This window comes from Prionailurus viverrinus, chromosome A1 (genome assembly GCF_022837055.1).
Source record: "Prionailurus viverrinus isolate Anna chromosome A1, UM_Priviv_1.0, whole genome shotgun sequence".
In the NCBI taxonomy this organism is placed as follows: Eukaryota; Metazoa; Chordata; class Mammalia; order Carnivora; family Felidae; genus Prionailurus; species Prionailurus viverrinus.
This window is the reverse complement of record NC_062561.1, coordinates 191,346,419-191,359,976: the sequence shown is the minus strand read 5'-3', so window position 1 is coordinate 191,359,976 and position 13,558 is coordinate 191,346,419. Positions and strand designations below refer to the sequence as shown.

The 13,558-nt window shown below is 44.5% G+C and overlaps 1 protein-coding gene across 2 annotated transcripts in view; it reads right to left on the bottom strand.

Annotated features, from left to right (window-relative positions):
• The window catches only part of ADAM19 (ADAM metallopeptidase domain 19), an 81,139-nt gene extending 70,680 nt beyond the window's left edge, over window positions 1-10,459 (bottom strand). For both annotated transcript variants that reach the window (XM_047853687.1, XM_047853679.1), the window contains exons 1-3: window positions 10,258-10,459; window positions 7,162-7,247; window positions 2,795-2,865 (exon numbers count right to left, since the gene is read on the bottom strand). In XM_047853687.1, the coding sequence (XP_047709643.1) occupies window positions 2,795-2,865; window positions 7,162-7,247; window positions 10,258-10,324 (224 nt within the window). In that variant the 5' untranslated portion in view covers window positions 10,325-10,459. The remainder of the gene's footprint in view (window positions 1-2,794; window positions 2,866-7,161; window positions 7,248-10,257) is intronic.
• Between the last annotated feature and the right edge of the window lie 3,099 nt (window positions 10,460-13,558).

Here is a 13,558-nt window from a genome sequence, read left to right as displayed (position 1 = left end):
TGTCATCTCTTAGCTGTCCACATGGCTCACTTCCTCACCTCCTTTAGGTCTTCACCCCAATATCAAAACACCACCAAAGCCTTTTCTGACCGCCATTCTGAAAAGCACCTCCGTCCTGACCCCTCCTGCCTCCCCCAACTTTGTTTCCTCCATAGCACTTGTCATCGGACATACCACAGCTTGTTTACTTGTGTACTGTTCTTGCCACTAGAATATAAGCTCCATAGGGCAGAACTGTTCTGTTCACCCAGCCATGTCCCCAGTACCAACACTGGTGCCTGCAATGCTGCAGGTACATAATAGATGCATGACAGTGAATGAATCGGTGGGGGATATGAAGAACCAGAGACTGAGAAGTCACCAGGCATAGGGCCTAGCTTCCCCTCAAATATCACGGGATTACAAAAACTTTAACACAGCAATTTGAAAAATCAGAAAAGCATCATTCCCCCACTTCCCCCAGCTCCCCTTCCCCCCCCCCCCCCAGCTGTTTTGAATCCAGATTCACAAGCACCATGAATGAGAAGGCTTTGGGAAATAAACACACTAGGAAGTCGTGTGCAGTTAGAGTTCCGCTTGCTAACACATGTTCAAAAACAAAAAACCCAATTTGGACGAAAATAGCAGGAAGCTGTCCCCTAGGGATACCTGGTGAGGTCATATTGTTTGGCTCTGCTGCTTCCATTTTTGTCAAGCCTCCTGCCTTCTGCCAACTCAAGGAGGCCAGGAACCACATCCAGCACCCCCCCCCCCCGCCCCCACCCCTGCTGTTCACTGGGAAACCAAAGAGCTGCCTGGAGTAGCAGACAGTAGAGCTGTGTGCCAGGCTCTCCTCTGGAACCTCTCAGTGTGGGACAATAAAAATCACAACAGTGGTTGATCACCATGTGTTTTATAAGCACTTCATGAGCACCACCTCATTCAGTCCTCACAATCACCCTAAGAAGTTAGTCACCGTCACATTCTGCATTTTATAGATAAGGGCACTGAGTTTCCAAAAGTGGCAACAATTTGCCCCAGGTTACACAGCTCGTAAGCTGAACCTGGATTTCTGTGACTCTAGAACCAAGCCAAGAACACAAATGATCCTACTTTCACCTCTCTCATTTACTTGCTGTGTGACCTTAGACAAGTGCCTAACCCTCTCTGATTCAAAGTTTCTACAACCACACATAAGACGGTTGCACTCAGTGTTTTTCTAAGATGTCTTTCTGCTCTAACTTCCAATGACCTCTTGCACAGGTTCCAAAACATGAGGGAAGGATGACTCCTGGGATCCCATTTACCCATGACATCACCCCCATCACTTGTACTATCCAGAGGAAGTTGAAGGCCCAAATGCTTCACTTGGGGCCAAATGGGACAGATGAGGCTCAGGTGGCAATAGCAAATATTCAGACTAGAGCTGGAAGGCTGGGGTCACGGGAAGCTAAAGCAGGCTCCCGAGAGACAGTCAAGAACAGACCCTCTGAAGGCATTTCCTGCAGGACTAAAGGAAGACAATGCAAGGAGAAATCCCAGTCATGCAGAGCCTATGCCTTCTGAGGACATAGCCAGCCAAATCTGCTCCAGGAAAATGGGACAAAAGGAACCCATTCTTGGGGTGGTTTCACTGTAGGAGGAAAGTAGCAAAAATGTTTGAGTTGCCCATCTGTTTAGCTTCCCAAAGGCCACCATATATATACTGGAGACAGAGGAAAGGTGTGGATGAAGTCCATTACTGTACATGCTGCTTAAGGCATACATTTGCCACACTTCCAATACCACTCACCCTCCTTTGCAAGTGTCCAAAGCCCAAATTTGGAATAATTTATATTCTTGCTTTCCACCCAAGCTCAGCAGCCATTCCCATCCTTCTGGATACGGGAAGGTCCCTATCCATCCCTTTCTTGGCAGTGATGCGTTTGATTACTCATCTGCTTCTAGGGGACTCAAGAGGCTGCCAAGAGGAGGCAGGCAGTTCCCTGAGCCATTCAGCCTTATCTGTGAGGTCTGTGAGGCAGAACTGGTTAGTGGGAAAACACCAAAGGCCTCAGCATCCCCCAGCCAAGTGAGCAGAGCTCTCCAGTGGCCAAGCAGATTGGGAATGTCGAAAAAGCAGCCATGCTTTATGTCTATTCACCTGCTCAATAACATGAATCAAGATACAACTGCACTTGATGGCAAATCAATGTGGAAATATTCCTGAGCCAGGCAGCCACCCAAGATGAATGAGGTTAGAAAGATGGAAGAATCAGCCTGATTAAGCCAGGGGACTGCTGACCATGCCCTTATTGGCAGAATCTCAGACTTAGCTGACCCAGAACAGATGGAGCAGCCCGCGTGTGAGGTGCAAAATCCCAGAACACTCCACCCTGCCTCTCTGCTCTCTGCTGTTTTCCTCTAATCTCCTTCACTTCCTGCCATGCGCTGTGCTGGAGCTAGTAAGACAGCTGCCAAAGTGCTCCAGTCCATCCCTCCCTTTGTCTCTCTCTCTCTCTCTCTCTCTCTCTCTCTCACACACACACACACACACACACACACACACACGCCCCTGTGAGCCTGCAGTGAACTCTAAGAGCCCCGGAAATACAACCAGAGGAAATTCAAGGAAGACGTTAAACGGTCCAGTAATTTCACAGCAAATCAAGAGACTGTGGATATGCTGTCTTTGCAAGACATTCCCTACAAAGGAACCACAGATTGGGAGCCTGGGTCACTTAACAAACTGCTTCTTTCCAAAACAATGGCACCTGCATCCGGCGTTGACAGGGAAGTGAATTGTTTCATTTTAGACAAGGAAGAGTCCACTTACTCATTCTTCTTTAGGTCCACGATCAATTCTTGCCCCTCAGCCATTACCCTGAGCTCAGCTTTGAGTGGATGCTAGAAGCAACAACAAAAGAATGTCAGTTCCTAAAAGCAGGGACAAGGCTCCCAGGAACAGACACAGGATCCAGCACAGTGCTCTCACATTGATCCACAGGAAGTGAACGAGAAAGGGTCAATTGCACTTCCAGCCCAAACATGAAATTACTTCAATCCCCGCAGGACCCAATTCCCCTCCCCCATCCACCTCTCTTCAAACACAAAGGAAAGAAACTTCAAGCTGAGATGTGATGGAAGTGCTCACGTACAGGTCTGGGAAAGGCAAACACCCAACAACAAAATCTTCAGTAGTAAATTCTGTGTAGAGTCACATCTGGATTCAAGTGCTAGCTCTGAGCTCTGACACTGTAGTTGTGCCAACCTGGGCGTGTTCCTGAACCTCCCACTAGCTCAGTTTCCTCATTTATAAAATAGAGATAATAATAGTCATCCTTATGGGAACCTTGTAGGGATAAAGTGACACAGTAAATGTAAAAACTTTGTCTCAGGGCCTGGCACACTGAAAGCCCCTGATACATGTTGGCTATTATCTAAAATACCAGGAGAACTCTCTTCATAGTGAGTTCTTATTTTATGTTATTTTGGCTCTTGGTTTGGATGCCCCACTCACCCACCCATTTCAGAGGAGACAACTAGAAGAGCCTCTAACTAAGGTTTTATAAGATACATTTTAAGCACATAAGAACTTATAGATAGCCAAATTAGCAACACACTCAGAATAAATTATTTGAGATATCATGGCCAATAAGCGCGCACACACACACACACACACACACACACACACAAACATGTTCAACATCACTGGTAACTGCTCCCGCCAAAAAATAAAATTTTTTAAAGATACATTTTAAAAAATCACAGTGACAAATATTTTTTAGGACCCACAAATCACAAGGCAGTGGGGCATAATGAAAAATGGGCACTCTCGTACCCTACCAGTGAGAATTTAAATTGATACAAACTCACTGGGAAATAATTTGAAAGTTGGACCAAGAGTTTTTGAATGTTTAGACCCTCTGACTCAGTAAAATTCTATATTAAAAGAGCAAATGGAAGCACAAGTAAAGTTTTATATACAAGGATACTCATTACCTACAATAAGGATTAATGAAATATGACTTGAATGTCCAATAATAGAATGGTTACATAAATTATAATCAATCATATGGCAAAACACTAGACAGTCATTAAAAATGACTTTAAATAATTTTTAAACTATCAAGAAAGTACACATGATAATTATTAAGTACACAAAGGCTCAAAACAACACTGTTTATTTTATTTTATTTAAATATGCTTTTGTAGAGAGAAATATATCAAAAGGTTACCACAGTTACTTCTCAGCAATAGGATCATGGGTTAATTTTATTTTCTTTGTGCATCTTTCCATGTTTTTAGAATTGCTTTTATATTTTACGTGATGGGCTTTTAATCTGTTTTTACCTTATTATCATGGAAAATTTCAAAGAAATTAAAAATTCAAGTCATAATAAGCTTCCATGCTTCAACAATTCAACTTAAGGTGGTTGAACTTATTTCAAAGGAAAAAAATTGTTTATTTGAAATGAGATATTTACATATTTAAACATATCAAAAACAGGACCAAGGGCACCTGAGTAGCTCAGTCAGTTAAGCAGTTAAGCGTCCAACTCACGATCTCACGGTTGTGAGATCAAGCCCTGAGTCAAGCTTCACATTGACCACATGGAACCTGCTTGGGATTCTCTCTCCCTGTCCTCTCTCTCTCTTTCTGCCCTTCCCCCACTCATGCATATGCTCGCTCGCTCTCTCTCTCTCTCTCTCAAAATTAAATAAACTTAAAAAAAAAAAAAAACAGGATCAATTCTTTGGTGTGCTTTAAATGCACATTCTCTAAGTTGGGACCAAGGAACTGAGAAACTCTTGAAGTCTTTTTTCAATCCACAGAAGCTCTTGATAGAGTGGAGCTTCTGTCCCTTTTAAGGTTGATCTCAAAGCTTAGTTTCAGCATCTGAGAAAGTGGGCCAACTGCTTTGCCACCTCTGGTTGGGGACCTTCCTCTGCCAAGTACATTCCTCTTCTCATTTGCCCCAAACTGCATCTGCCGTTAGGGTCCTGGGCATCCCTGGGACAGTCACACCACCAAGGGCTCTGATGAGATCTGAACGTTCTGATACAGGAAGCTTGGGCAACCCTGTCCTTTGCTATTTTTGCACTAATTCATCCTACTGACTTCTCTTAAAAAGGGACATTTCAAAATCATGGGGAGAGGAAGCTAGGTGGATGTTTGCACAATAACTTCACTACGGGATCCACATCTCTGTTTCTGATGCCCTGATGCAGCTCTGTTAACACCCATTCTGGTTGCCGATCCTTTGCCGCTTTACTCTGGGATGTTCCAGAGCAAGAACCCTGCCCAATGACACTAAGCATCAGGACACAGTCCCAAGTGGGCATTTGAGGAAAAGTACACACCAACAGAGCTGTAGCAATTCCCTCATTCAAGGAGTAGACGGCCATGTGACAGTCCAGACAAAAAAGGCAAGTTGACACACATCTAAGCACTGTCACGTCTCCTCCAAAGAGACACAAGCTGCAACATGAGTACGAGTATTTATAAGTGGGTACTCCAAAAATATTTCCCTCTGGTTTGGAAGATGCTCAGACACTGATATTTATACTTCCTGCAGGAAAGGGTTAAAATTCCCTTCTCTTTAGAGGTAGATTAAATAAATAAAATAAATATAAATAAATAAACAAACAAATAAATAAATAAGTAAATATATCTTCAGCTCCATAGGGTATCAGAAATCTGTCCTGTGTATGTGCAGCCCCCATACGATCTGGTACAATATTTAGTATACAGTGAATGTTCAATGAATGTTTGATGAATGAATTACATAAATGAGAATAAGAGGCCTGAGTGAAACCTACCTTCTACTCTCTCTCTCTCTGACATTCATTCATTTGTTCATTCAATGGATACTTATGGCACAGGGCACTGTGCCGACTAATCCTACAAAATATTTTGACCCAGATTCAGGGCAGACAATGGCTAGGAATAAAGACAGGATCTAGAGCTCCACTTTGTTTCCCAGGCCCTTCCTGAAGATGCTAGGCATCCCACATCTAAAAGGAACACAGAACCTCTACAAAAAGTATCGGATCCATTCCTTGAGCAATAATGGATAAATTGGACTATCCAAGATCCTGTTTTTTAAAAATAACCTGCTCTAGGATAGCCATCCATCAATCTGTCTAGACTTTCCCTGAAGCTATTTTTAGCCTTTCCTACTTTTTGATGAAATGAATTCCATGCATTTATTGTCTTTAGGATAAAATGTTACTTACTTTCATTTCTCCTAAAATTTTTGCAGGAAGTTCCCTTAATAAATTCAAACTGAAGCATTTTTGGACATGTCTGTATTACTCTAGCCATAACTTCAAGGATTCCAAGCATTTCTCCACCCCCAGCCCCCATTTACCTTTCCAGACTCAAAAGCCACAAAGTCTGAAGTCTTTCCTGCTTTTATATGCTGCCCAATAAATCATGAGCCCAAAGGACCTTATTAACTCTCCCTTCTCCACAGTCCTCTTTCTTCCTATCCCCTCTAAGCCCTATTTTATAAATGAGGAAACTGAAGTTCAGAAAGTAGAAAGTCCCATAGCTGGTTACTGGCACGCAGCAATCATGTCTTACTTTCTAGCCCTTTCATGACTCACTTGAACTATAAAGACCAGAACCACAAAGAATATCCTAGATGTACAGGTCCTCTCTGCATAACAGGATAATATATTCTGTCTTGCTCCCAATCCCCTTGAGAAAGCCTGTGCATTTTTCTGGTGTTATGGCCCAAGGAGCCCTACTGCATTTTAAGATGTATTTCCCAGTACTAGATCCCTCCCTGACTCTTAAAAATAGCTTGAATTATTATTTTTCTCTTCAAGTAAATTATGTCATCAATAAAATAAAGCATGTATATATAGACAAAATATAGCAATGACAATATTTAATCAATTCCATTTGAGAGATGGTGATTTTTGTGACTATTTGCACTTAGCTTGTGTCAGCATCAATAATTTTCATTTCCTCAACTAATAGCATTTGAAAGTGTTCTACAAGTTTGTCACACAATGAAGGAAAGTCCCATCTGGGATTTTCAAAACCAATACACAGAGAGGATGTAGAGTGGGTCAGAAACAGAACTTATAATGATGACTGGGCTTCCAGGAACATTAAGAAGGTGGCCCACCACTTCACAGAATGGAGCTGTCAGCTCCTGCCTTTGAAAATAAGATATTTTGGGGTCTTACCTTTTCTTTCGTGGGGTTTTCTGCAACCTTCCACTGAGGTATTATTAGTTCATGCTGCAGTTGGGGGCTGCCTTCCCCGTTTTCTCCTGCCAATACAGGATGCACAACCATTGGTATCCCAGGAGTTTGCACCCTAGCTAAGCTAGGCATGCATTGCCAACCGGAAAGAACACCTTATTGGGTCATTAGGAGACCTGCTGGATGCCAGGCTCTTGGCACTTCCTATGAGTGAAGCACTCTGCTAGTTGTTGGCCATATAGTGGTACACAGGGCTTACCAAGGTCTCTGTACTCCCCACAGTTTACTTTCTAGAGGTGAGAGATGCACAATCCACAAATATTCTCAAATGGTCCAACAGGGTCATAAAATAAAGAGACACTGAAGAGGAAGTGCCTATTTTAGACAGGTTGATCAGCAAAGATGGCATTTAAGATCTGAGAGACCAGAAGGCAGCCATGCAAAGATCTGGGGGAAGAGTGCCCCAGGGAGAGGGGCTAGCAAGAGCAATCAATGGTCATGCGTGAGCAGAAGTGGACTTGGCCCATTTAAGGAGCAAGCAGAAGGTAGAGGTAGAATCTAGTAAATGAGTGGGGAAGTTGGTAGGAGATGTGGTTGATTGGTAGGAGATTTACTAGGTAGAATCTAGTCAATGAGTAGCAAAGTTGGTAGGAGATGTGGTCAGCAAGAGAGCCACAGGTCTGTATCACAGAAGCCATGGAAAGTGTCTGGATTTTATTATAAATAGACTTGGAGGGGCACCTGGGTGGCCCTGGGTTAAGCATCCAACTCTTGATTTCAGCTCAGATCATGATCTCATGGTTCACAAGATGGAGTCCCTAATGGGGCTCTGCACTGACAGTGCAGAGCCTGCTTGGGAATTCTCTCTTTCTCCTTCTCTCTCTGCCCCTCCCCAACTCACACATGCAGTCGCGCGTGCGCTCTCTCTCTCTCTCTCTCTCTCTCTCTCTGTCCGTCTCTCTCTCAAAATAAACAGATCAGTAGGCACTGGAGTGTTTAGACACAGAGCAATATGATCTGTATTCAGTTTTTAAAAGATCATTCTGCCAGCTGGGTGGAGATGGGGGGTATGGTGGGGGAGGGTGTGGGAGTGAGAGTAGAAGCAAGATGGCCAGGCTGGAGACCTGGTGAGTGATGATGGTGGCTCAGACTAAAATGACCTCAGTGGAGAAGAATGAAGTGGTCGGATTCTGGGTATGTTCAGAATCATGGGTCAGATTCAGGCCCACGGGTGATTCCCACTGAGCTTCAGCTTGCTCATCTGTAAAATGAAGACCATGATACCTGCCTGCCTATGTCACAGCGTTACTGGGGAGAGTCACCGTGAAATTGCTCCCAGAACCACAAAGCATCGTGGCATTACCTTGAGCTTCCTAATGGCAAGTTTGCATTTGCAGATCACTTCCTACTTTCCAAATCACTATCACCACTTGGTTCTCCTTCATCCTCAAGACAAGATAAGCAGCAGGATTCCCATTTTGCAAAAAAAGGTGAATTGAAACTTGTTTGAGGAGAGATTTGTTCTAGGCACTGCAGACCTCACTTTTGCAGATAACCTCGATAAACTGGTAGTTTCCCGAAACCTAAACAAATTAGTCTCCACAAGAATAGGTTAAATCCATAGGACTCCTGGGGTGGGGGACCTAGATTTTGGAAGACTCCAAAAATCTATTCTTTCTAAACCAACCACATCAATCACATAGAATACAATGAGCGATATGAAAGATAGCCACAGCTGTTCTGTTAGAGTGGCAAAATTATGAGTGATTGATGTTCCTTTCAGATTACTGATATAGTGTATTCTCAATCAAAATATATCTGAAAAAATAATCTCATTAGACTAGCATTAGAATCGTCATACTGGTAAAAATCAGAAGCAATGCATTCATTTACTCATGTTTTCTGAATGCTTAACTATTTACCAAGTACTATGCTAGGTGCTTGATATTCACGGGGAAACCAGAGGCATAGTCCCTGCTCCAGTGGCTCTCATAAGTCTGGATTCTTTGCAACAAAAAGGAATTATACGATATTTAATGGAATATTTAAAGGAATGAAATTATCTTTATGATTGCAAAAAAAAATGCTGAAAGCAAGTCTAAATAATAGAGGAACACAGTATATCTTAAGAAAAATTGTTCAAAACTTGCAAATGAGGCAAAAAGCAAGCAGGATGTCCTTTCAATGTCACACTGGAGCACTATTTAACAGGCCCTCTCATACATCACCAAATTTTTCTAGGGGAATGGACATTTGTTTGACTTTTTTTTTTTAATTTACAATGAATTAAAAAACCATACTCTGTGAACTTACCATGTTAACTGTAAATTTTTGTCTGGTAGAGAGGCAAATGACTTTAGTATGGGAGAAAGATAACTAAGGATTATGGTTGTTTCCCTGGATGGGGCATTGACCACTTTTACATCTGTCCCAGCACATGATTTCAACAATTCCTGGATACCTGCACCACCCCTGTTCCTCTAATGCTTTCAACCAGCTACACCATCCTACTCGTCGCCTCGTTAATGAATTGAAGGAATCTTTACCACCCATTCATCCTATATTTGTAGGAGTCATGTTTTTAACTTTTTGAAGATTACACTTCTGCGATTTCTTGATATAATCTATAGTCATTAAAGTCATGTTTTTGCAGAATGTAACGATGTGGCAAACGCTCACACTGTGAAGTGAAGAATGCAAGACACAAAACTGTGCATATGGTATGGTTCCAATTTTATCGATATATATTTATAGGAACACACACACAAAGACTGGAGAAAGGAGGAGAGACTAGGAAAGCAGCGGAAAGAAGCCAAAAGCAGAAAAACAGTGGGAAAAGAGAAAGAGGGAGAGGAAGGCAAGCCAGGGAGAGGACCGGCTGTTTTCTGCCTGCTCTGGGTCTCCCGGACCCCCACCACCTCCCGGGGTGCACAACGTGGGAACAAAGCCCGGGCTCCCAGGCTGAGGGACAGCGGGGGAACAGCCCCGCGGAGTTGCAGTGGGCGACTCCCACGTCCTCCGGCCACCCAGCCCACCCATCTCCATCCTCACCCAGCGCCCCCGCACCCCGCCACTTACTTCTGGTCCACGCCGGCAGGGCGAGCGCCAGCAGGCAGAGCCGGACGGCGCCCACGCCCCCGGGCATGGTGGCAGCGGCCCCTCGCGCGCTCGGCGCTCACAAGCACGCGGCCATGCCAGCCCCCCGGCCAGGCGGCGGCGCGTCTGGAACCCACTGCTCTCCCAGCGCCTCCCAGCCCGGCTCCCAGCCATCGGCGACGACGCTCCGCCCTCAGCTCCGCAGGGCTCCGCCGCGGGGTGGAGGAGGGGACGCGCCCGCCAGGAGGGGGCGGAGGGACCGCGGAGGAGGAGCCTGGGGGACCCCTGGGCAGCCCGGTCGGCTCAGGTAATGGTCCGGGGGGAGGGAGGGTCGGAGCCCGAGGAGGGGCAGGCTTCACGGTGGGCAAGGCCTAGGGAGGGTCGGGGGTCTCGGGCTTCTAGGAGTTAAAACTGGACCCCTGTCTGCACAAGGGTCCGTTTCCTCTGTCCCACACTGTGCTAAGACGTCTTGGGTGACACCCAGAGGCTACTCACCCAGCACCGTGCCCTAGAGGCCGCCGCCACTCTAGGAGGCAGGCTCTGAAAGAGTTAACCGAATCACCGAGCACAAAGAACTAAGTGCTATATGGAGTTGTTTTCTTAGCAGGACACAAATCTAGGAGCCATTCCTCTGACTGGGAGGAGGGGGGTGTCGGAGAGAGGATTCCCAGAAGAGAAGACATCTGAGCTCCGGAGGAGGAGAAATGGAGCACCACGCAGAGAAAACGGAATAGATAAATGTACTAGGGCGGGAAAGCCCACGGGCTGTATTTGGGGAAAAACCGAAATTAGCTATAGTTAGGAGTTAGGCCTTTGGACAGAAATGAAGGGAGATGAGCCTCCAAAATAATAATAAGGACCTCACTTACTGAGGACCTACTCTCTGTTCAAGTAAGAAGAAAAAAAAAAAAGTAACTAAACTGGATACAGCCCTTACCAAGTGCCAGACACTGTCCTCACCACTTTACATGCATTAACTTAATTAATTAATTAACTAATCTAGGAAGAGAACTACTTGTATCGTCCTTTAAAATGTGCCAGGGACTCTGCACATCATCTTTCAGTTAGCCCAGTAATACCCTGGGCTAACGCTTATCCTGTTTTAGAGATGGGAAAACTAAATCTGAGGGGCCAAGTAATGTGTGCAAGGTCACACAGCTAATGTCAGAGTCTGGATTCAAGCCCACATGTGTATAACTCCAGAGTCTGATGCAGCATACCTTATTTTATAGATGGGTAACTGATAACCAGAGGGAAGTGGCTTGCCCAAGATCCCTTGGCAAGGTTTGGCAAAGCCTTGTTCTAGAAACCAAGCCTCAGACCTCTTGTTATCTGTTCCTTGACAGCACCTCTTTCTTCAGACCCAGGTTTGTACAACTCAACAAAATACTCTGTATTGGGAAGGTGATGAGTAGGTAGGTCTATCAAAACCATTAGGTACCCATGGGATAAATAAAATATATGGTCTTGCCATTGATGTATTTTTTAAGTTTATTTATTTAATTATTGAGTGAGAGAGAATGAGAGCAGGGTAGGGGCAGAGAGAGAGAGGGAGAGAGAGAGAATCCCAAGCAGGCTTTACACTGTCAGTGTGGAGCCCCACTCCAGACTTGATCCCATGAACTGAAAGGCGAGATCAGGACCCGAGCCCAAATCAAGAGTCAGATGCTTAACTGACTGAGCCACCCAGGCACCCCAGCCATTGATGTATTTAGAGGCTATAATCATCTGCTTGAGCTGCCGTAACAAAATACCTCGGACTGGGTGGATTGACACTTTTTTCACAGTTCTGGGGGCTAGAAGTTCAAGATAAAGATGGTGGCTTGGTTGTTTTCCATAAGATCTTTCTTCCCAGCCTGTAGAAGGCCACCTTCTCACTGAGTCCTCACATGGTGTCTTCTCTCCTTGTGTGAAGAGACCAAGCTCTTCTCTCTTCTCCTTCTTATAAGGACACTAATCCCATCAGGTCAGAGCCCCATCCTTATGATCTCAATTAATCTTTATTACCTCTTTATAGGCCCTGTCTCCAAAGAGTCACTCTGATAGTTGGGCTTCAGTATATGAATTTGACAGAGACACAGTTCAGTCCTTAATATTCTTTCCTTTGACCCCTCCAAAATCCATGTGCTCATTGTACACAAAATACATTCATACCATCCCAACAATCCCCAAAGTCTTAACCCATTCAAGCATCAGTTCCAAGTTCAAAGTCTTATCGAAGTATCACCTAAATCAGATATGGGTGAGGCTCCAAGTATGACCTATCCTGAGGCAAAATTCTTCTCTACCTAGATACCAGACAAGTTCCATGCTTCCAAAATACAGGTATAGGATAGATATTACCATTCCAAAAGGGGGAAATCAACAGGAAGGAAGGGGTGATAGGTCCCAGACAAATTCAAAACCTAGCAAGGAAAATTCCACTAAGTCTTAAAGCTCTAGAATAATCCTCTCGAGGAATGCTCTGCCTTCTGGACCCACTTGGTCAGTAGTGTCATCCTCACTAGGCAGTAGCCTTGCCTCCTCTGCTGGGGGCAGAGCCCCACCCTGTGGCTTTTTGCTGTAGCCCTGCCCCTGAGGCACTAAGCAGGGACAGCCCAGAGCCCTGAAACCAAGAGGAGGCCTACCCTCTGAAACCCAGAAATAAATAGTCTTGCTCTCTGGGCTGTATGCTTTAGGCATATAGTGGGAATGGCAGCCCTGATGATCTGTGAATCACCTTCAGGGTCAATCCTCTTTTCTTAAAGGATAAAGCATATTCACAGCCAAATAGCTTTATTATCCTGTCCTGTAGAATCCCAGAAATCCAATAGCCTTCCTTTATTTTATCCCATCTCTGTTCCCTTTGGCCCAAACTGACAATGTCTGTGCTGGTATAAATCCCATCTCTATTCTTGGTTTCTGCTGAGATGGCTGATACACTGCATGGGTGACCTCCTTATAGAGTGATTTGCCAGACACACCCTAGAACATGCACTCTTGTTTTGTGCAACATGGATGGGCTGAGAATTTTGCAAATCTTCACACTCTGGTTTGTTTTTGCTTACCAATCCCTTCCATTTGCCTCTCTCATTTGCCTCATGTTTTACTATAAACAGCAAGGAGAAACCAGGCCACACCTTCAACACTTTGCTTAGGAATCTCTTTAGCTAAATTTCCAAGTTCATCACTTGCAATTTCTACTTTCCATGAAACACTAGAACACGATTTAGCCAAGTTCTTTGCTGCTTCCTGATAAGGATCATCTTTCTCCAGTTTCCATTCCCATGTTTTGCATTTCCAT